This window comes from Frankliniella occidentalis, unplaced genomic scaffold, assembly GCF_000697945.3.
Source record: "Frankliniella occidentalis isolate FOCC.00 unplaced genomic scaffold, Focc_3.1 Scaffold187, whole genome shotgun sequence".
NCBI classification, from domain to species: Eukaryota; Metazoa; Arthropoda; class Insecta; order Thysanoptera; family Thripidae; genus Frankliniella; species Frankliniella occidentalis.
The window spans coordinates 133,587-155,015 of NW_026267313.1; the positions used below are offsets into that span (position 1 = coordinate 133,587).

Here is a 21,429-nt window from a genome sequence, read left to right on the forward strand (position 1 = left end):
GGGGGGGGAGAGGAGGGGGGTGTAACTTTGTCTTGCGTCCAGATTTCAGGTTTTACATATGCCTCTTACAAGTTTTACTGACTTACCTCTCTCCTTCGCCACAGGCCGACCCGGTCTCTGCCCGCACATCCGCCGCCTGGTGCCCGACCTGTCCCAGGCTCCTCCTCACCACATCGCCGGCCTCGCCCGCGGCCAGTTCGTCGGCGAGCCATCGCTGTGTGGCAACTTGTGCATCCACGACAAGGTCTGCGCCAGCCACCAGAAGTGCTGCCCAACCAGCTGCGGCTACGCCTGCCAGGACACCGTCCACATCCACGAGGACAGCGAGGAGTACTGAGTCGTCACTTCGCGACAGGTGAGACTATGAGCGCGACACGACACGTCGTCCGTCAGGTCCCCTCACGACGACACTGATGAAAAGGGTGTTTTGTAAAGAAAGGGGAGTATCGTCTGCTCTCGGATCATCATCACAAAGCCTCGGCCAATCAGAGGCCTGGAGACGCTCGTCAAAGGCCATTTCTGATTGGTCCAAGATTTGGGAGACTGCGGGTGCAGACAAATATTTCTCCCCTTTTTCCATTATTTCAAAAAAATATCTCCCATACTGCAGTTTTGTTTTTGCAACCGTATTAGTGTTGTAGGAGCATAAGAGAACTTTTTGAAACTGGGGAAATATCTTTTGGCATCCTGGCTTATTGAGATACTTTGCAAAACTGTAAATAATAGTGGCTGGGTGGATACTATACTTAAAATTCTTAACTATGATGTAAAGAAACGGCTATTACCTTTTTATTTCAAAGAGAAAGTTTTTAAAACAATGCTTCATTATGAATCGTGCTAATTGTTTTTTTTTTTTCTTGTTACAGTAATTTTATAGCCGGCTGTTGATTCAATCCACATCACCGAGTGCGTATTTATTATTTATTGATTAAATTATTCCCGTAAAATGGACTTGATTCTAGAATTTGCCAATAAAAACTTGGATTCCTAATGAACTGTATTTTTTCAACCAACCACTACTGCTGGGGAAGGGAAACTGATGAAAGTTAACAATTTTAGAGTGTATGATTGCTGATATATTTATTTTTTTCTTTTGCCATCCCTTATGTCATACCATGTTACACACACTGTTTGAAAAAACAGTAGACTCTTGACTTGAACTGACTTGCAGTCACAGGAAATATCTCCGCTGTCATAACAAGTTACCACACTGTTACACACCCTCCACACAGATATACAATACTTTCGTAAATAAAAAAAAAAGAAAATATTTTGAAACTATTCCAAAGGTACTTTTCAATTCATTTATACCTGCTGCAAAGAATAGATTCTTTTAAAATGATTCTTGAATGCTGAGGGCACAGCAGAACACGACCCAGAACACTTTCACAGTTGAAAGGATGAGGTTCTGTGGAAGGAAATAGATAAAGAATGATCTAACTTGATTCATTTGAACCAGTATATCCGTGTAAACTTACAGACATGTCCAAATGTCTGCTTTCAATTGTGTTAAGCAATGCATACAAAACAGTTAAAAGTTACTATCACAGCTTCATATGCTTCTCCTACCTTGCATTACAAGAATATACTCAAGTTCAAATGACTGCACACTGCAGGTATGCCATCACAAGGACAATAAATAAGGTAGTTTTGTCTCAGTGAATCAACAGAATAAATAGATAAATGAAATACCTCTCTAACAAGTTGACTTGCTTCTAACATTGCCAACATTGGCATATTTCTTAGCAATATATAAGGGTTCTCATAAAACACTTACAAATTCCTTTACAAGTCAGGAACCCTCTGACGAAATAAAATCTTAGTGCTTTAATAAATTCAAAGTGAGGGCTCTGGATCGTTTGTTTTATATATCTGCAAAATTGGAGTTCAATGATTCTGTTAATTTGGCTCATTTGTTACAATTGTGCCAGTGCTACTGGCACAACAATAAATGGACTTAAGAAAAAAAAATATATAAAACAACAGATCACTTCACTATCACAGTTGCTTCCTAATTTCTATACATTTGTTCTCCTTGGTTTAATCCAAATCATTAAAAGAATTCTTACAAATCAACAACGAAGAATGGGGAGAAAAATAATCTCTCCGGAGCTTCAGACAAGACTAGCTTCATCTTCACGGAGAATAATACAGTACGGAGAAGAGTGTGGTTCACTGTCTTCTCTGTGTCCATGAACTGCAATTCAGTCTCCCTTAGACTGCCACAGTTAGCACTATTCTTTGAGCCACAGTCCACAGTTGCCGCAGCAAATAGGCTCTGGCCTCACAGGCCACATTTTCACTATTACTCCCTACATCCATGCAGGGTAATAGTACTTTAACATCAAAAAGGCTCAAAAAATACTGCCACACCAGCCACAGCACAAAGAGCCTACATTACAAGTAGCTCTAGCAAAATCTTGAGTCGGTTTTCCACTCAAGTAGCCACGGTTGTTTCAGTGAAAGAAAGTCAATTTGTGTTTACACTCTGCACAGGGACAGCAAAATGCTTAAGGGCACAGAACCTGCACTTGCCCACCACGTCAGCCTGTCAGCTGAGATGTCTAGTATGGTCCAACACCAGACTACATCACAAATAGCAAAGTCTAAATCAAGTAGTCTCACACACACTCTCACAGAAATGTACTTGATCCTATGCAGAAGACATTAAACATACAAGTGCAGCACAAAATATATTTTAAGTTTCATCATTCATGTCAGTGAAGGGTGTTTTAAAGGTTGACTGGAATGCATGCTTTACTCCGAATGTTTGTTCACATACCACTGCAGCTTTATACCGGCAAAAAACACAATGCAATGCATTAAAACTGGTACAAGGCTCACTCATTCTATGAAATGAATAGCATCAAAAAGAAATGAAGCTTCATGACATGTAGACTTTGTACAATGCTGTACAACATGAAAACTTAACCATTGCTCCTAAGCGGAGAATAAATACAAAATGGAGTCTACATAATAGAATCTAAAATACATACTTGATCTCAATAATGTGCCACAACCAACTAAAATTGGAGGTAGCCATGTACAGGACAATAGCACGGCAGGAAACTTTCCCAACAATCAGAGAAAGAAAGCTGCTCACAAACATATTCGGAAGACAGCTCTAGCCTGCTTATGGGCCGTGGAATTAGTCAATAATCAACAATCCACAGCACATTGGACCAAGGTAATCCAAGTGACCTTTTACAGTAAAACAACTTGAAACATAAAAACAAAGGAATCCTTCATAAAATATTGATTCAGCCCTAAAACAGGCCAGAACTATGCACACATCAACGAAATGAATCAATGCTCTAGGTCCCCAGATAAAGCAACCAGCCCTGTGACCTAGACACATAGGAAAACATCTAGAATAAGCTACTTAAGTAAAAAAATTCTTTGGTGGGAACCAGTAAAAAAAAAAAAATAATATCAACCATATATCATGAGGGTGGAACAAACAAACTGACCTAAAACCTAACTACACATGACATGTTGTGCAACATTCAAAATCCAGTAGTAAACCATGTCTTTGTCTTTTGCACTCAAATGATCTTGATTAAAGTGACCAAATTATCCTGCCTTGATGTGGTGAGACATTATAATTATGACCTAATAATGTATATATGAGGATATCAATTTAATTCTAGTGTCAGGATACAACCTGAAACTGAACCCCACTTTCAAATTACTTTAAAAAAGGAAAAAAAGCAGCCTACATTCTAAAATGTTATCAAACAATCAGCAGAAGCACAGGAAAACAGAGCTTTAGTACAAATATTTTTTGCCAATGAACAAAATTTTTCAAAAATGGAGAACTGTAAATAGTGCAGTGTAACATTAGACAATTTTGAAATGTACAGAAGAATGGGATATACCTATACACCTTGCGGAAAGGAAAGTTTGGCAACACAATACATATTTAGTCAGTTTGGTACCGAGAGTAGGGTATGGATAGAGGAAATGAGGACACTTCCAAACTGTTCTTTCTTTGACCAAATACAGCACTACATTTTCTTGTCAAAAGAACTGGCTGGACCACCATAAATTATCACTCTCCACCAGTTCTCCTTTTGTTTTAATTCCAACAATCAAATGACTGAATACTGGTAAGCATGATATGTGCCAAATCAAAGACATTCCCTAATGCAAGCTGATAACCTAAAGCACTCCAACAAACCAAGAGAAGAACGTCATCTTCTACAGAGAAACAACAAATTTTACCCATTGAGTACACACAGTTGAAGCATCATTAGTCAAACTGGTCAAGGTACTGAGTAACCTAAAAGATTCGTAGTTAAGCGAGGAGTGGGGGGACGCTTCAGTTGGAGAAGAACCAGTCTGTGCCGCCGCCGCCGCCACCACCACCGCCGCCGCTGTTGGAGTAGGAGCCTCCATAGTTGCCGCCGCCGCCTCCATATCCGCCGCCGCCACCTCCATAGTTTCCTACAAGGCGAGATAATATAATATGATATAATCAGCACACACACAAGAAGTTTGGACTTAAATTTCAGTTCGGCTGGCTGCTTACCACCATAGCTGCGTCCACCGCCACTGCGGGCGCCGCCAGCACCACCGCCTCCAGGTTGAGTACGGTAATCCCTGGCACCAAAGCCGCCACCGCCAAAGCGTCTGAAAAGAATAGGTAAGGAAATGAGGCAATGGTATTGCAGTTACTAGTAGTGTTGTTTGAATAAGTAACTCGGGCACCGGGAACTTACCCTCCTTTTCCACCTCCACGACGGCCGCCCGAAGATTGGCGAGGATCGGCTGCCATGTTGTCTAACCACTCTGGCAGGTCCTGCTTGGTTTCTACCAAGAGCTCAACAAGATCCCGCACCAGAGAGCGGTTCTTGTCATTGAAGAACGAGGTGGCTTGTCCAGTATTACCCATACGGCCGGTACGACCAATACGGTGGACATATTCCTCAACATCAGAAGGCAGGTCAAAGTTGATGACGTGCTTCACGTGGGGAATGTCAAGACCACGAGCAGCAACCTATAGGTGACAGACAGATAATTAAGTTACACATTTTTGAAGAAACCATCCTTGCAAATTGGATAAGCTTCAATGGGAAAGTTGACTTACAGCAGTGGCAACAAGAATGGGGGTTCTGCCAGAGCGGAAACTGCGCAGGGCATCCTCTCGCTCTGCCTGAGAGCGGTCACCATGGATTGATGTAACGGGATAGCCGTCATTGTGTAGGAACTCTTCAAGAGAATCAGCACCTTTCTTAGTCTCAACAAAGACCAGAGTCAATGTCTCCTCACCTAGTGGAAAATAAAATTGCTGTGTTAGGTGAAAAAAATATTAAAGATAAAAAAGGGCACCTACGTCACTCAAATACATACAATTTTCTGCACCCCTCCACGAATTTAGCAAGTCAAGAAGGAATTCACGCTTGTCATATTCCTCAACCCAGACAATACGCTGAGTGATGTTCTCAGAAGTTGATCCCACACGACCAACAGCCAAGAAAATGTAGTTGTCCAAGAAGTCTCGGGCAAGCATCTGGGAAGACACAGATAGATAAATTATTTCACAAATCATTTCTATTTGAAAGAACAAGATTAATCACAGGAAATTAAAGTAAAGAAAAGGTAGCTTCTCTTAATCACACATACCTGAATTTCTTTAGGGAAAGTAGCAGAGAACATGAGGGTTTGACGTTCTCCTACATCAGGCATGTTGTTCTTCTCAACAATGCGGCGAATTTGAGGTTCAAAACCCATGTCCAACATACGATCAGCCTCATCCAGTACAAGGAATCTGCAGTTCTCCAGACCAATTTTGCCTCTTTCAAGCATGTCACACAGACGACCTGGTGTTGCAACCAAGAGGTGGCAACCTCGATCCAACTCCCTCATTTGATCACCAACATTGGCACCTCCATAACTGCATAACAAAAAATTGTTGACAATGTTTGGATTTATTTAGTGAATAAGTTAATGAAAAAGAAAGCCTGTTCATTTACAAAAGCAGTACTCACACAACACAGGGGCGCATACGGGAACGGTAGGCAAACTTGCGGGCTTCATCATAAATCTGAGTAGCTAATTCTCTAGTAGGGGCCAAAACCAACCCCATGGGGAATTGCTTCCGACGGTTGTAGCTCTAAATAAACAAAAATTAAAATGCATGTATTCAATGTCATCCAGTAATAAGGAAACATGTCTCAAGCATGAAGCGAGGAAAATAATAGACATGGTCATGAACCATACATACCCTAGAATTTGGTGGTTCTTGAGGTCCACGCTCATACATCTGATTCAACACTGGCACCAAGAAAGCGGCAGTTTTTCCTGAACCAGTCTGGGCACAAGCCATCAAGTCACGTTGACCCATGATTATAGGGATTGCATATTTCTGTACAGGTGTGGGATTATCATAGCGGGCCAAAGCAATGTTGGCCTTGATAATGTCTGTCATCTTGACCTCATCAAACTGAAAAGATAAAATTCAAATGATTAAAATTTTTAGGGAGAACAAATTGTATTGTAACAAGGGCAAGCTTATTAACTTACTGAGCTGATGTGAGCCGGGGCGTTCTCACCCGTCGCCTCCACGGGTATGTCCTCATATTTATTAAAGTTGATCCCCGTGTTGCTTGAGCCGAACAGCTCGTGCTCAAGACGCTCATCGCGGGCCGTAGGCTGGGTCCAGTCAATCTCCCCGCGTCCGCGTCCGCCTCCTCGGCCACCGTCGCGGCCGCCGTCACGACCACCGTCGCGACCGCCGTCCCTGGAGCGTTCACCCATCGAGGGCGGCTCCTGCCAGCGGTCATTCCCGCGAGGGGGCTCGTGGTCCCGGTCGCGGCGGTCGTTCCAGCTGCCGCCGCCGCCACCTCCACCACCGCCGCGTCCGCCGCGGCCCCAGTCATCGCGGCGCCCAGAGTCGCGGTCGCGGTCGCCCCAACGGTCGTCGCCGCCGTTCTCATAGCGGCCGCCGCGGTCGCGGTCCCGGCCGTAATCACGGCCCCCACCTCCGCCTCCGCCGCCGCCGCCACCACCTCCTCCACCTCCGCCGCCCCCGCCGCCTGCACAGAAAAGGAATAGAAACGTCAGCAACACGGTCACAGCGCAGTAGACGGAGAGCAGGGTGCAAAGCACTAGCCCACACACATCCAAGTCTTCAGCTTTATAAATAATTATGTGCATCTACTACCATGCTTTGCTTCTCTTAAATCTTTACTCTTACTTTATACATAGCTATGTATGAATTGTATTTTAATGAACGTTTAGGCACAGATTTGTGCAGTAGAGTACAAAAGTTAAACATGCACATAGATTTACAAAGCTATGAAAGTTGGAAGTATGTAGTCCAGAGAAGATAGGGATCTTGGGAGCGATTTTCTTAAATATGCATGGTAATTTTGAGCCCTGAGCTAAGTCCAAACATGCTCCGGAGGTCGATACATTTTCAGCAGACTATTTCGTAGCACCAAAAAATTACCAAATAAAATCATGAATGACACTTGGTAGAAAAAAAATAAGGGGAACACTCTGAATATACAAATTGGAGTCCTGGCTAGGTGATGGGAAACTAAAAATTAACAGCAGCAAGGTTAATTAATTAGTTGGATATCCAAAATCATATTCCAATATTATAAAGAATAAAAAAATAGTTGTGAACCTTTACAGGAACAACCACACAACATGCACATTCAAAATCATAGCAACCTGCTAAATGGATAGAAGTATAAAATAAATGAAGAAAACCTAGTTGCAGTATTGGATTAGTACTGGCAGTAAATACTGAATGCTTGAGGTTATCAGCGGCTACACTGAAATGTAATATTATGTTCTAAAGGAATTATATGTCAATTAGAAAGTTGATAAAGTAACTATTAGATAATTAACTGTAAATCTAGGAATAGTTTTTAAAATGCCCTACATAATGTTAGTTATCTAAAGCATTTTGACTAGAGTTAATATATAAAATCAGAACCCATTGGACTATATTACGGCGTGCCACTATGCCACATGCCAACCAACTCAAAAAATACTCTCGCTGAGGGGCATCCACAAGTACTTACTGCGGTAGCCACCACCTCGTTTGCGATCACGGTCCCTATCCCGATCACGGTCCCTACTGTCGTAATAGTCCGACCTGTGATCCCCGCTAGAATCACTGACTGTAACACATTACGTCCCCAATAGTCTATCCATCGTCTCAGCCAGAAAAGAACTGCGTGGAGTAAAAAGATCCTAACACACAAAAGTAAGTCTTACCAAGTTGTTTATTGCGCAGATGAGGAGGAACGTATGCTGTCCGTTTCTCCTGCAAGTCCAGACCAGCAAACTGTGAACCAAAGAATATTAAATTAGAGACTAAGGGCAAAAAATTACCTAGATCTGATAATTGCACAATCTTTTGTGCACCAAAAGGAGAGAATAAACAACAAAATATTGAAGACCTTTCAAAATATTCACTATTATTAGTCACTGATACTGTGAATGAATGAGAAAACACTGGACCTGCTTGGAAATAAGACATGAATATCTTGAGCAGGGTCCCGGCCGATCGAGAGAAATTTGACATTTCACAAACCAAAATCAATGGTAACTCGGAAAGGCCACTGAGAAAACTGAGACAACTAAACTAAAGGAAGGGCATCAACAAATTCCAATATTTACAATACAAATTAAATGTTACACCAAAGTCCAACAAAATGAGTCACACAAATCTCTGGAAAAGTGAGGCAACTCACAGTGGGAGCCGCCATTGCGGGTACACGTAGCCTTCGACACACATTTGAGTGGCTTTAAATGAATTACAAAATCAACAAGACTAAGTTTGGCAAACACGACCCGGAGTAATTTTAAAAACACCGGTCAAAATGTTGACGTAAACAAGATCCACCGAGGCAAAATAAATAGCGTAAAGCTGATTTAAAGAGAAAGTGAAGTTTCACGGGGTGGACGGCCTACTCGGTAACCCCTCTGACGGTCTGCATTTTCAGCACATTAGTTAACGTGATAAAATAATTTTCAAAGAATAATACTTACTTGCTGCTCTAGACCTGATCCATTTTCGTAGGGTGCATTACTCATATTACTATTAATCAAGACGTATACTCTTGGAGCTCTTTTCAAAGCGTCCTTTCTACAAGAAGTTCTCACACAAAGAGCACTGGCGTTGATTGAATTCGGGAGAAGATCACGAACAGCCCCCAGTGACTACGCAAAAGACTCCTGACGTCCTCAGCGATGAAGTGGCGTGTGCACAAAATGAACCATTTTGGACAAATGTGAGCCAGTATAGAGGCTGATTTGTAAAAAAATATAATATTTTCAAGATTTTTGGGGTTGAACCATAACAATGGACCTTTCTCTTGTATCCGTGGTAATAAGAAAGACTGACTGAACGGCTGGATGAATCATAGTGGTGGTGTGTACTAAGAGCGGCAAATTCAAAGTCCACTTCTAGCAACTTCTAGCATTTGGGCATATGTTTCTAGAAGAGACCGAATTAAAACTGACGGGTCTTTTTCTTTTCTGTCTGTCTCCCCCCCTAAATTAGAAATTTTCGAACACTTTCAGTTGTCTGTCGTATAGGCCAAACAGCCTGCCTAAGGTCCTTTCCTTTTTTTGTGCACAGCTTTGGAGAGTCTTTCTCATTTTTGGTGCACTAACTTGTATAGTCTTCGTTCATGTTACCATGATTCATTGTGTACAATAAACATTTTACGCACTATCTCTAATAAAAATTTGGTCAATTTGTAGCAAACTAAGGACATAAGTTTATCATGAGTTTATGCTCACAGCATTTGGAAACACAGCCCAAGAGCTTTACATGCAGAATTACCTCCCCAGAGTACAGGTCAAGGGCGTACCCATTGTCCGCTCTCTCCCTAGCTTCAGTTCTAGCTTGACAGAAACATTTTTTCTGAATGACAGCTTTCAAGTAGAGTAAACTAGGCTGTGAAAGAAGCATTAAATATATGAGGTACCAAAATTGAGCTAGAATGGAAAGTGAAGACAATTGTTCCTTCTCATTTCCTCATGCATGAAAAAGACAGGACAAGTCGAAATGAGTGAATTAATAAAAATGAAAAGCTTCTATAATTTTCATCAAAGAAGTTCCAATGACCATTTCAATTCAGCTCCATTATCAACTTTGCTCCATCTGATTTTATATTTCGCCTATGTACCACCACTTTTCTTGACTTAGGTGTTTGTGTTGAAGCAATAAGAATCAAAGAATCAATAACCCCCATTTTTCTACCCAAAGATTGAGGCTCCAGTTTAGGAGGAAAACCCACTATGTTGGCACTAAAATGAATGGTAAGTGTAGGCTTAACTGCTAGTGAAACATTCCCTTCACAACTCATGGCAATGTATAAAATCGGACAGAATGTAAAGGAAAAATACAAATTGGTTTTTTTGGTATTTATTACATAATATAAGGACGTTGCATCTAATCGTCGCCCTTCTTGGTGTCTGTCTTGCCACCACGAATACGACCAGTTCTCCTGGCAGCGATGAGACCAACCTAAAATTAAGAGAAACCATTGTAATTAGCCACCATCCAAGATCAGCCTGAGAGAGGGTTGAGAGAAAACATAAGGCTCAGACAAGTATATTTTCCTCAACAAAATTTGGATTTCAAATGTCATAACCATCATAGCGCAATTATAATTATATGTTAATAACACTGCTCAGTTTAAGGTATCCTCAATAAAATTATGGATTTCAAATGTCATAACCATCATAGCAGTATTATAATAATATATGCAACATACCTTGCGACCAGCACTAGTTCCTCGCTTGACTGTGGAAGCTTTACCAATGTGTTGATGGTTACCACCACCGTGGGGATGTTCAACAGGGTTCATAGCCACACCACGGACCTTAGGCCAGCAGTTACGCTTGGCCTTGTACTTGAAGTACGCACGACCAGCCTTCAGGACAGGCTTGTCAATACGTCCACCACCGGCAACAATACCTGCGAGCACATTGGAAGGCTTAAGGGTACATGTCAAACACATGGACATGATTGTGTGGGAGGATACTTACCAACCATGGCTCTGTTGGCCGAGGGGATGACTTTCTTAGCACCAGATGGCAACTTTACACGGGTGCGCTTGGTGTCAGGGTTGTGAGCTACAACAGTGGCGTAGTTGCCGGAGGCACGGGCCAGCCGACCCCTGTCACCAGTCTTCTCCTCCAAATTGCACACAATTGTACCTTCAGGCATACCACCGACAGGCATAACATTACCGATCTGGAGGTTGGCTGTAAGAATAATATAACAGAATTACACCAAATGAAATAGACAAAATTGTAAAAATAAAACCCACCTACAACTCAAGAACTTACATTTTTTGCCGCAGTACAGGAACTGGCCAGTGTACATGCCTTCAGGGGCAATGAACAGCTCTTTCCTGGTCTTGAATCTGTAGGCATCCCTGAAGTGGACAACAGCAAGGGGAGCACCCCTACCTGGGTCGTGGATGATTTCCTGAGAATCAAGATGAAATTTCAGTTAACACCCAAATACTTGCTTACATATTTAACCCTTTAAAGAGTAGTTTATCAGAAATAGCCTCTAATTGTCTTCACAACTTGTCAGTTGTAGGTTGAAAGAAATCATCATGAATAACGTACAAGTATAAGGAATAGGACATTACAATCGCATCAGAAATAGCCTCTAAATGTCTTCAATACTACTCGGATGTAGGTATGAAAGAAATCATCATCGATCGACATGTCCTATGATTGTATGCACTTGTAATATCAGAAATAGCCTCTAATTGTCTTCACAACAACTCAGTTGTAGGTAAAATAGAATTCATCACATACACTAGTGCAACAAATCAGCATCACAAAATAGAATTACAACTTAGGGGCCTGCACATGATAACATGAATGTAAACATACCTTTACAACTCCCTTAATGTAACCATGTCGCTCTGCGTAGTCCAGAGAGCGTAATTTGGGTGCTCCTTTGCGGTGCTTGGTGTGGGCGGTGAAGACCGACCCAGCACCCTTACGCTGGGCGCGAATGACACGACCCATCCTGCAAACAGACAATTACACCATGTTTTGAACAGCTTCTTACAGCCAACCCCCGGATTAACTGGGGCGACCTGATGGAGAACCATAAGGGAGTGAGATCGTGTGGGCAACGGCAGCCAGGAGAATGGCCCATGGGGTTAGAAAAAGAGACATGCCCCGACCGTAAACATAAGCACACAATAATTTAGAGGTTAAGTTCAACCAGTCGCAGGTTAGACTAAAAACTGAAGTATCTATGCTTGAAATGCTGGCTTCTCCAGAGAAAGGAGAATAAGCAATCCCACCTATTGACTAAAATTTAAACGAAGCTGGAGACTAAACCAGGCTTCCTAATGTGAAATAGAGAAGAGCGAAAACAGACGCACGTCACTGAAGTCCGCCGGGTGTAGAAATTTAATGAAGGGTATATGGTACAATTTTAAAGATTAGTTAAAACTAGCATTAAAATCGCAACACAGAATAATGCTCTTAAATGAGCGATGGTAAGTAAATACCTAAATATTTGTTGGATAACACGCCGCCTGTGCGGTACCCACCTGAAAGGCTACGTTGAAGAAAGGAAACGGATTTTGTTCCACTGCTGTCGGAGGAATCCTTTTTCTTCTTCACTCCACTTCCTTTTCGATACATCGTCAGAACGGGGCCTGAAGTATGAGAAATTTGTATAAACAGTTGTTCACGAGATGAAATAAAGAACGTCTAAAAGAACGAATAAAATGATGATTTGATATCAAAATGAGTTAAAAACTTTCTGAAAGCTGAAAATGTTGCAGGACACTAGTCTTACAACAGAGAAAAGGTTGGATGCTGTGCTTCATGTTGATTCCGATGGTGGCCAGCCTGAAGTTATTCGTAGGCTCCCCCACCCGCCCGGTTTGTTTCGCTGTCTGCTTTGTGTGCGTTTTCTATTTCTGTCGGCATTCCTTTTCTAGTAAGTTAAATGTTTGTGAAAATATTGTTCATCTATATTTTTGCGATATTGACGTGCTTTTAGAATAACGTTACTTTATTGTCACCTCTTGAGGCTGAAGTGTCATCGCCAATAGTTGTCTAAAACTTGGTCGCTTTTGGATGTTTCCCTTACAGAAGTGTGTTAACCTTCCCATTATAGTTAAGCAGAACAAAAATGCGGGTGTTGTTGAGCTTGTACCGAAATGCGGTTCAAAAGTACCCCATGAGCTTACAGGCAGCTCAAACTGGTAAGTAAACTTTCCTTCCGTTGATTTTGCCTATCAATTTTTGTTGGAGAATTTTTCAAGTGAGAGTATTTTTTGTGGTTTTTTCTTTTACAGGACTTCTTATGGCAACAGGAGACATAGTTGCTCAAACAGTCATTGACAACCGCAGGTTTCTCGATTTGGATGCTGGGAGAATAGCTCGATTTGGAGCTATTGGCGTATGTCTGGTTGTACGTATTTTGCAACAATATTTGCTCCCTTGCTGGAACTCTAGGTTTTTGTCAGATAATATGGATTGTCTCTTTTTTAGGGTCCTACCCTTCATGTCTGGTATGGTTTCATGGAGCGTCACTTAGGTGCAACTGGGGTCAAAGCGCTGGTCAAGAAAGTGTGCGCCGACCAGCTCATTTTTGCGCCATCATTCATTGTTGTACTTCTATCTGTTATCGGTCTATCTCAGGGGAAAAGTGCAGTGCAAGTTAAAGAACAGCTAACTGCTACTTACCCGGATGTACTTATCAATAATTATAAGGTATGGTTTTTTGTGATAGTTTGATTTCCTCAAATTAATTTACCATCCTTCTAAAAGATGATCCCAGTTATGTCATCAGTTCTTACAATGATTTTTTTGTTTGTTTCAGTTGTGGCCAGCTGTGCAGCTTTTCAACTTCTATCTTACTCCTCTGCAGTACCGAGTTGTAGTTGTTCAAACTGTTGCTATATTTTGGAACACCTATTTGTCATGGAAAACTAATCCAAACCAAGGTAAAATTATGGTGCCAGAAGATCCAAATCTGACAATGTGAGAATTCAGATTTTACCTATTCCTGTCAAATCAAAGAAATTCATGAATTTATAGCTTCTATAATGGTTTTCAATAACTAAGAGCACTCCAAGAGAAGCATTCCTTTTAATGTTAATTAACCAGTGGACCAAGCTTGTCTTCTAGACTAATAATTCATCTTGATGATCTAATCATGATTATTATTATGTGTTTTCCAAAATATTGCATTTGGATTGCATACTTAATCTGTGAAATGCCTAAAACATTTCTGATAATGTCGCCATAGTAACATTTAAGCAGAGGGGTAAGATAGTCAAGTAATCAGTATTTTCTAACATATTTTAATAGTATGTCTAAGTGCTAATATTTTTTATTTTTGTTAAAGAAAAAGGAAGCACAAGTCACCCAATTATGTGAACAAGATGATGTTGCTATAATGAATGAGCGAGCAATGATAGCTCCAATTTATGTTAAAGTCTGCATTCTTAATGTTATGGGAAACAAATTTACATACTGTGCGATCTCTATAGGCCAATAGTTTTCAAATATTATGTGTTATTCATGTTTACCTTTAAAGTTTTACCTCCCAGTAAATAATTTTTTCTTCTTTTCCGTTTCTAGTACTTAATTGCGTACAGAAAAGTTTGCTTTTTTGAGGTAACTCTAGAAAGTCTACTGATGTGGCAAACTCAAATTACTTGTCAGTTTCTTTAAGTCTACTTTTCTCTTTACTGAATAAAATTTTTAGTTGACTTGAGACTTGGTAACATTGTAAAAGGTGCCACTGGTTGAAGAAGTATTCTCTCTTGGAGACAGTTCAACCGTGGTTCCACTAATCAATCAGGTATTTCAATAGCTGTGAAATGAGTTCACTGTCCCCACTCCTATAAAGATAGATCCTTACAAGACTTGTTTTTGTTCATTTTTGTTCAGTGTGTTACACATTGTGATACATGGATGATTTTTGTGTTATTTTCTCAAAGGGGTGTGTGATGTATTATTCCTGCGAGACTAGTTGCTGTCAGGCACAATTAGCCTATTACTCTTACCTAGCATACATGATGCATTGAGTGAAAGATCTGTTTCTGTGGTATTATCTCTTATCTTGGCTGCACCTTTAATTCAAGGTTACAGTCAAAAGGAAGAAACACCCTTGAAGTTTTATTAATATTGAAAAAATTAACGTCTTCCATTCTCCTTTTTATAAGTGCAAGACAATGTGGCTGTTTCACAAACCCAAAAAAATATTTATAGTTGTTAAATATCTATCTAAGAGCTGTTATTTTTGAATGAAGAACTCTCTATGAATGAATGAGCACGTTGTCTATTGAAAAAAAAAGCTATGGTAAATAATACTTGTAAGTTTACACCTCCTCCTACATGTGATAACTAGATTAACTTAGAGTAAATCTGCTTCATTAAAAATGTTCGATCCAACTTGCCGTATTTTTGTCCGGCCCGCTGCCGAGCAGTCCGAACCTAACACTTTAATCGACGGCGAGGGCACGGCGGCACTCCTTGTTCGAATCAATTTTTTATCAGTGCTCCACCACAACGTGCAGCCACAACGCACCGCAGTGACTGGACCAGGCGTGGGCCTCAATAATGCACCTCGGGAGCGAGCGAGAGAAGGCGGCTCCGGGCGTGAGAAAGAGGCATTCGACACAACCCGCCCGGCAGCAGAGCAAGCAGTGCCAGAGGAAGGCCCGGGGCCGCGCTGTCGGCCTCGGTGGTGGCGGCGGTGAGGTAGTGGGTAGTCGTGGGAGTAGTGGTGGTGTTTCTACCCGGCCGGGTCGTTCGCCTTGACCGAGGCCCCCTGCTGCTGGGGCGGCGTTGTAAAGTACAGCGGTCCTGGCACCGACGGCTCCCCGCCCTACGCACCCACTAGAGACCACAGGTAATCCCACAAAAGCAGCGTGCCCTTATCTATACCCCATAAATACCTTCCAACCCCTTCATCAGCACACACCATACAAAAGAAAAAAAATGTACATGTGGCCTGTGCTAAAAACTCATAAGTCACTGTCACACAACATAAAACTGCATACTTCTCAGGTCACGTTTAAAAAAATTAATGTTCGCTGACTCTCCAAATAAAAAAAGAAAAGGGGTAAGAGGAGAGTGGGGGGAGGGGGTGGGGGGTGAGTACGCTTTCTTCTCGTAGGGTCTGTCAAAAAAAAAAACCGCGCGTGATGTGAAACTTTGTATTTTCAATCCGTCCACACTCCGTTACCCTTCCTCCCGGACCCCTGTCAGCCGGAGGGTAGGTACCCCATCGTACACCTCTGCAGGCGTGCGGCCGCAGTGCTGCGGTGGAGGGTGGAGTGCAATGCGGTACCACCCGGCTGGCAGGTGAGGAAAACGAATCAGGCGAATATTTCTTCTCTATCGCTCGCCTAGGAGTTTAAAAAGCGCGCCCCCTTTCCCCCTTGAGCACGCGTGTATCGAACGACGCAGTGTCTGGCCCCCGGGCCGTATCATGGGAATGACCGCAAACAATGAAACAACCGGCCTCTTTCCTTTGAAGCGGGGTCTTTGCGGAAAAACACGAGCGTCCGAATCGAGGGCGCCAATAATGTTTCGAGTTTTCTTTTCGTTTTTGTCATTTTTATCGGTGACTCACGGTTCTGGAGAATATTCTTGTCGGTTACCCCGCATTGTTAAATGACGAAAGTTCGACAAGGAATCACCGAGAAAGTACGTCCGTCACTAGGCGTCATAGGAAATTGCCAAGTAAAGCAATGCAAGCCCTCATAGCGCCTAGTAGGTAGGCAATATATCGCATGAAGTGCATGCGTGTAGTGCGGGGTGGCCTACCCTGAATCTCGCAGGCGCCGAGCGCCGGTAATTCACCCAAATAATTTTGAGGGAAACGGACGTACTTTCTGGACAGTTCCCTACGCGTCTGTTAGCTGGTAGGTTCTCATGAACTTGCCTTCCTTTAACGAGGGAGGCTGCATTCGCACCCGCACACGATCTTACCCAAAGACACACCTTCATTAACACGCCGAAACAAAACAAAAATCTGAAAACGCGATGAGATATGAAGAGTACCCCGCTCCTGCGCCCCCGCAAGCGGCTAGTGGGCACAAAAGGGTGAGCCTGAGGGATTTGAAAAGTGAGGAAAGGGGTGGAAGAGGGGGAGAGGAGAGAAGTTGAACCTCGTACAACAAAGTTGATGAGTCGGGAGGATGCCACCATCCCCAGCCCCTCAGCACCTTTTCAGCGCCAACTCGCGGGAGGGGTGAAATAGTAGTAGAAGAATTTAAATTACGAACGATATCGACGGTCTTCTTGCGGAGAATCCGCGAAACAGACTGCGGCAGCAGAAACAGCAGCTATTCAAGTAATTTTTTAATTAGTAAACCAACGACCGTCTGTTCCCTTTCCCCACGACATGCCCCCTCGACCTGCTCAGTTCCATGAACTCGGCCGCACTCCTATTTTACAGGGTAAAACAATGTCTGCTCTGGAAACTCAAGTGTGATACAGTCCAACAGTTATGAGTTAAATACCGTGAGTATCACAGTTAAAACCGTAGTAACTTACATGTATCACACTTCCAACTGTGGTACCAAACATGTATCACGCTTAAAAGTGCAGTCTGGTACTACAGTTGGAACTGTGATACATGCGTAGTGCTACAGTTTGGAGTGTGATACATGTATGATACAATGATACTACAGTTTTAACTGTGATATTTATGGTATTGCACTTATAACTGTTGGACTGTATCACACTTGAGTTTCCAGAGTTATTTTTTTAGGAAAACGGAAAAATGAAGGGAAATTCCCACATTTTTGGGGGAGAACTCAAAATCTGTGGAATTTTCCCTCAAATATGGGAGCTCCTCAAAATTTTCCCCTTTCCCACAAAAAATCAGACATGTTTTTTTTTTTTTTTTTACCGTGTAGTCCAGCAGATAACCAGCGCACCCCCCCCCCCCCAAAGAGAATGTAAAGTACGTAGTGTTGGAGTGAAAATTAAAATGAAACCGAAGTTGAATGTTTGCAGGTTTGCATTGTTCGATACACTGAACGTGTGTGACATTCCACGACTTGTGAATCGCACTCTTTGACCAGCCGCAGACAGGACGGCGGCTGCTGTTGGAGTGGTCAGTGCACATGCTCTGCGTTATCTTCCTCGGGCTCCTTCCTCATTGCGGCGCGACTTCTTTTTCCCTTTTCGTCGAAGATCCTGCATCGAGTGCCCAAAAACGATATTCTGTATTGCCCTTCTTGCATGTGACATCGTTTCGATGTCTCATATCACATCGGGTGTGTCTACAGGGAATCAGTGGAACTTTATATTGCTCTACATGCCTACATTTTCTCGGAATTTTACGCGCGTTGAGATAATTTGAATGATAATTCACGGAAGCGCTCATGTGTTTTGCGCTTTGTGGTACACCACGAGGGCATTCAGTAGGAGGGGAAGGGGGATGGATACTTCTCAGACATATAGGTCGGGTCGAAATGGAGGGGGGTGGGGGTAGGCGTCATATCGTCGTGACATGACAAACACTTGGCTGGCAGGAGGTGGACGATGAAAGAGGAAAGGGGGAGGGGATGGGGGAGGGGATGAATAAACGGGAAATCAGACAGACAGACAGACAGACAGACAGACAGAGAGCGAGAGAGACAGACAGGCACCGGGTGAGACAGAGATAGCCACCGACGCCACCGTCCACCGCCACAACGGTGCAGCAGCCCATGGATGGACCCATGGCCCGGCGTGGCGGGGGCCGAGGCCCGGCCGAGGCCCGCGGTATCAGTCTATAAATATGGGCACGCGGGGCCGCGCGCTGACCAGTGTGACCGTGTCGATTCACCAGCCGCCACCATGAAGTGCGTCGCCGCCCTCCTCGTCGCCGTCCTCGTCCTGGCCTCCGTCGCCGTGGTAAGTCGCCCACGCCGTAGATGTGGCAAAGAAAGGAACCCACCACCCACCCCAAACCCGGGTCCATCTGTTAGTAAATGTGCAGATTCTACTCTGTTTTTGCAAGCAATACTCACATAAACAGGGAACGGCGAGGCACTTTGCGCATCCCTAGCACTCCAATGAAGTAATGTGACGTTGGTGTCCAGGTGTATCTTGCTATAGAAACCATTTTGTAATACGCTGGGGACTTACTTCCTGGGTTAGGCAAAGTGCATATGTACTTTCCTGTAGTATTTTTTGCCAGGGAGAGCATAAAGTAAACTATGTGACATATACCACGTTATTTTTTTTACGGTGATGCCACACAATTGTTTTACTGCTACAACCGTGTGACATGCATTGCAACGGTGGGATGTCCCACTCTTGGCGCAAATTCCCACTATTACGACAGTAAGAGGACAAGCGTGTACTCCGGCCTCAACACTCTGCATCGCCATTTCCGATTTGATTATTCTTTTTTCGAACAAATGTCGTATAAAAAAGCGGAGTGATCGAGAAAACCAGATTGATCTCGAGTTCAAAGATTGTGGCGCACAAACCGCGTGGCAACCAGTCGCATAAACCGTGAGTCAGGCTGATAATATGGGTTCTGGTTGTCAACAATTTTTTTTAGAAGTGGGGTGGGGCGTTGTGTTAGGGGGCGGGGGGGAGTCAGCGGTACGCTCGGGAGTCAGACACGGAGAGTGCGCTGTGCCCTGCTATGGGTGCGAGAGCCCCGGTGATGGTGATGGTGAAGCTGAAGACCCCCAACTTTTACGTAACGGCCCGCGACACACCAAAGCCTCTTCCGGTCTTTTTGTCTTTTTTGCCCCCCCCCCCCATGAGCTTCCCGTTCGTCACCGCCGCCTCGCCCTGGTTTATCAAAAGGCGAAAGAGGAGAAGCAGGAGGAGGAGGGTGAGGGGGGAAGACGGGAAGGGGGACAGGTCAGGGAAATGGTGAGAGTGATGAGAGGCGGGGGGAAGGGGAGGAGGGGGGATGGCTCGACGCCTAGTCTACTCGTTTTATTGGGCCATGGGATGACGCCGTTGCGGTCAGAGGGCCGCAATAACGCAAGCACTCACACTCACACACACACACGTACAGACATACACACACACACGCGTACAGACGTACACACACGTACATACACGCACAGGGGAGGCCTATGAGGGATGGGACCCTCCCTCCATTCCTAAACAACGCACACGCACACACACAAACACTTTCTCTCTACCTGCTTCGTTGGGAGCGCAGGACGAAGAGTGCCGTTGCGAAGGTTTTCTAGGCACATTCTCTCCTGCCCTCCTACCCCCCCTCATGCTGGTCAGAGGTCAAGAGAGAGAGGTCGAGAGAGAGAGAGAGAGAAATTAATCCGCAGGAAGTTATTAGGGGCATCGCCCTCCGCACGGCGCGGAGGAGAGCGGCCAGAGAGAAATACGCCATCGTAAAATGACCGGAAGAGTTACGCCCCTTGGCGAGCACCTTTGCCCCGAGAGAGAAATGGAGGGGGGAGAGGGGGGGAGAGTAAAGGAATGAGATGAGGTGGAGTAGAAGGAGAGAGACAGACCAGAGAATCGTCCCGTGGCTTATTGATCTGTGTTTCAATCTCCCCACGACGAGTTCCCCCTTGAGGACCGCTCTCCGGGGAGCAGTTTAAGGTCGGCGTTGACGTCCGTTCTCGTTACTCAGCAAAATTGATTTACCTGTGTGCCCCCAGTCGTTCGTCTTGACCTCTTTTCTCATCATTAGGAATTTCAGTTTTTTATAACCACGAGAAGAATATTGAATCACTAGTCGGCCTGGGGAATATTCTAAAACAAATCTTAGTTTCTAACGGATGAAGGTCCGGCGGGAGGGCGGGGGGTTGCACTGTCGGTTGCCTACATTCGGGGGTTTGTTTTGCAAATTGCCTACCCTTCAGGCAGTTCTCCAGACCACAGCCCCCTCCCCTCCTCCTCCCCCTGCGTTTAATCCGTCGGTAATGAGTACGTAGTTGGTAGATGGTAGATTCAAATTTATGAACGCTGCATGTAAAAATGAATGTAGAAATGATTTCAAAATCGCATTCAATACTATACAGCGAAATGTCTTGCAGTGGAGTCCCTGTCTCTGTCTCATGTGGGCCACCACCCGCCAGGCCTGCGCCGGGCGTGGCTTGCGTCCAGGATTAATAAAAGCACATTACACTCGGCTCCCTGGTTTGTGTCCAAAGTGACGACACGCCACTAGCGCCGGCCGGGGTCCGCGCGGGGAGGGGCAAGGCGCACGCACATCGCAGCGCAGAGCGGCAAATGGTTGGCGACAGCCAGCGACAGTTCGAGGTGGCGGGGGCGGTGGGGTTGGCGGGGTTGGAGGGGTCCTGGAGGCACGGGGCGGTGGCCGGCGGCGGCCGGGCGGCGTACCCTCCAGTTACATAATGCGTGCCACGGCCGTCAGTATTTGCACCCCCGCCACAGTCCCGCGTACCGCCCCACTGCTAGACCCATGGCCCATGGTATTACAGTTACCCGCCCCCGCTCCCTCCG

The 21,429-nt window shown here is 44.1% G+C and overlaps 5 protein-coding genes across 8 annotated transcripts in view; 3 read left to right on the forward strand and 2 right to left on the reverse strand.

Annotated features, from left to right (window-relative positions):
* Positions 1-104: 104 nt before the first annotated feature.
* LOC113208490 (uncharacterized) lies at positions 105-991 on the forward strand (the record flags this gene model as incomplete). The annotated part of the gene is given in 2 exon segments (XM_052272099.1): positions 105-355; positions 867-991. A coding segment is annotated over 1 exon segment (233 nt), but the record flags the coding sequence as incomplete, so codon positions are not given.
* A 72-nt stretch (positions 992-1,063) lies between these two features.
* On the reverse strand, positions 1,064-9,178 carry LOC113208489 (ATP-dependent RNA helicase bel). 2 transcript variants are annotated; one of them, XM_052272097.1, is made up of 12 exons: positions 9,010-9,178; positions 8,233-8,302; positions 8,037-8,135; positions 6,526-7,037; positions 6,227-6,445; positions 5,991-6,115; positions 5,626-5,896; positions 5,353-5,512; positions 5,090-5,271; positions 4,722-4,999; positions 4,532-4,632; positions 1,064-4,446 (listed from the first exon to the last, which is right to left on the reverse strand). In XM_052272097.1, the coding sequence occupies exons 1-12, from the start codon at positions 9,052-9,054 to the stop codon at positions 4,322-4,324; spliced, it is 2,187 nt and encodes a 728-aa protein (XP_052128057.1). In that variant the 5' UTR covers positions 9,055-9,178; the 3' UTR covers positions 1,064-4,321. The 2 variants fall into 2 exon arrangements, with proteins under 2 accessions (XP_052128057.1, XP_052128058.1); XM_052272098.1 differs by lacking the exon at positions 8,037-8,135.
* Positions 9,179-10,377: 1,199 nt separating this feature from the next.
* Positions 10,378-12,700, reverse strand: LOC113208498 (60S ribosomal protein L8). 3 transcript variants are annotated; one of them, XM_026425511.2, is made up of 6 exons: positions 12,558-12,700; positions 11,884-12,022; positions 11,323-11,464; positions 11,020-11,238; positions 10,746-10,948; positions 10,378-10,495 (listed from the first exon to the last, which is right to left on the reverse strand). In XM_026425511.2, exons 2-6 carry the CDS (start codon positions 12,019-12,021, stop codon positions 10,421-10,423), a joined length of 777 nt encoding a protein of 258 aa, XP_026281296.1. In that variant the 5' UTR covers position 12,022; positions 12,558-12,700; the 3' UTR covers positions 10,378-10,420. The 3 variants fall into 3 exon arrangements, with proteins under 3 accessions (XP_026281296.1, XP_026281298.1, XP_052128071.1); XM_026425513.2 differs by having other exon boundaries at positions 12,516-12,639; XM_052272111.1 differs by lacking the exon at positions 12,558-12,700 and adding an exon at positions 12,387-12,409.
* Positions 12,701-12,802: 102 nt separating this feature from the next.
* LOC113208499 (protein Mpv17-like) lies at positions 12,803-15,420 on the forward strand. The gene is made up of 5 exons (XM_026425514.2): positions 12,803-12,952; positions 13,108-13,220; positions 13,314-13,429; positions 13,510-13,731; positions 13,841-15,420. The coding sequence occupies exons 2-5, from the start codon at positions 13,148-13,150 to the stop codon at positions 14,003-14,005; spliced, it is 576 nt and encodes a 191-aa protein (XP_026281299.1). The 5' UTR covers positions 12,803-12,952; positions 13,108-13,147; the 3' UTR covers positions 14,006-15,420.
* A 3,298-nt stretch (positions 15,421-18,718) lies between these two features.
* Positions 18,719-21,429, forward strand: part of LOC113208505 (uncharacterized) — a 3,892-nt gene continuing 1,181 nt past the window's right edge. The window contains exon 1 of the mRNA XM_026425524.2: positions 18,719-18,882. Coding sequence (XP_026281309.1) covers positions 18,826-18,882 — 57 coding nt within the window. The 5' untranslated portion in view covers positions 18,719-18,825. The remainder of the gene's footprint in view (positions 18,883-21,429) is intronic.

Excerpts from the sequence above, each read along its gene's own strand:
- LOC113208498 (XM_026425511.2), bottom strand. The coding sequence starts at position 12,021 with ATGGGTCGTGTCATTCGCGCCCAGCGTAAGGGTGCTGGGTCGGTCTTC. Across the intron at positions 11,239-11,322 it reads CCTGTACTGCGGCAAAAAAT|CCAACCTCCAGATCGGTAAT; the intron begins GTAAGTTCTTGA and ends TTATTCTTACAG. Across the intron at positions 10,496-10,745 it reads GAACTAGTGCTGGTCGCAAG|GTTGGTCTCATCGCTGCCAG; the intron begins GTATGTTGCATA and ends TCTTAATTTTAG.
- LOC113208489 (XM_052272097.1), bottom strand. The coding sequence starts at position 9,054 with ATGAGTAATGCACCCTACGAAAATGGATCAGGTCTAGAGCAGCAA. Across the intron at positions 5,897-5,990 it reads CGTATGCGCCCCTGTGTTGT|TTATGGAGGTGCCAATGTTG; the intron begins GTGAGTACTGCT and ends TTTGTTATGCAG. Across the intron at positions 4,633-4,721 it reads CGTGGAGGTGGAAAAGGAGG|ACGCTTTGGCGGTGGCGGCT; the intron begins GTAAGTTCCCGG and ends TATTCTTTTCAG.
- LOC113208499 (XM_026425514.2), top strand. The coding sequence starts at position 13,148 with ATGCGGGTGTTGTTGAGCTTGTACCGAAATGCGGTTCAAAAGTACCCC. Across the intron at positions 13,221-13,313 it reads CTTACAGGCAGCTCAAACTG|GACTTCTTATGGCAACAGGA; the intron begins GTAAGTAAACTT and ends TTTCTTTTACAG. Across the intron at positions 13,732-13,840 it reads TACTTATCAATAATTATAAG|TTGTGGCCAGCTGTGCAGCT; the intron begins GTATGGTTTTTT and ends TGTTTGTTTCAG.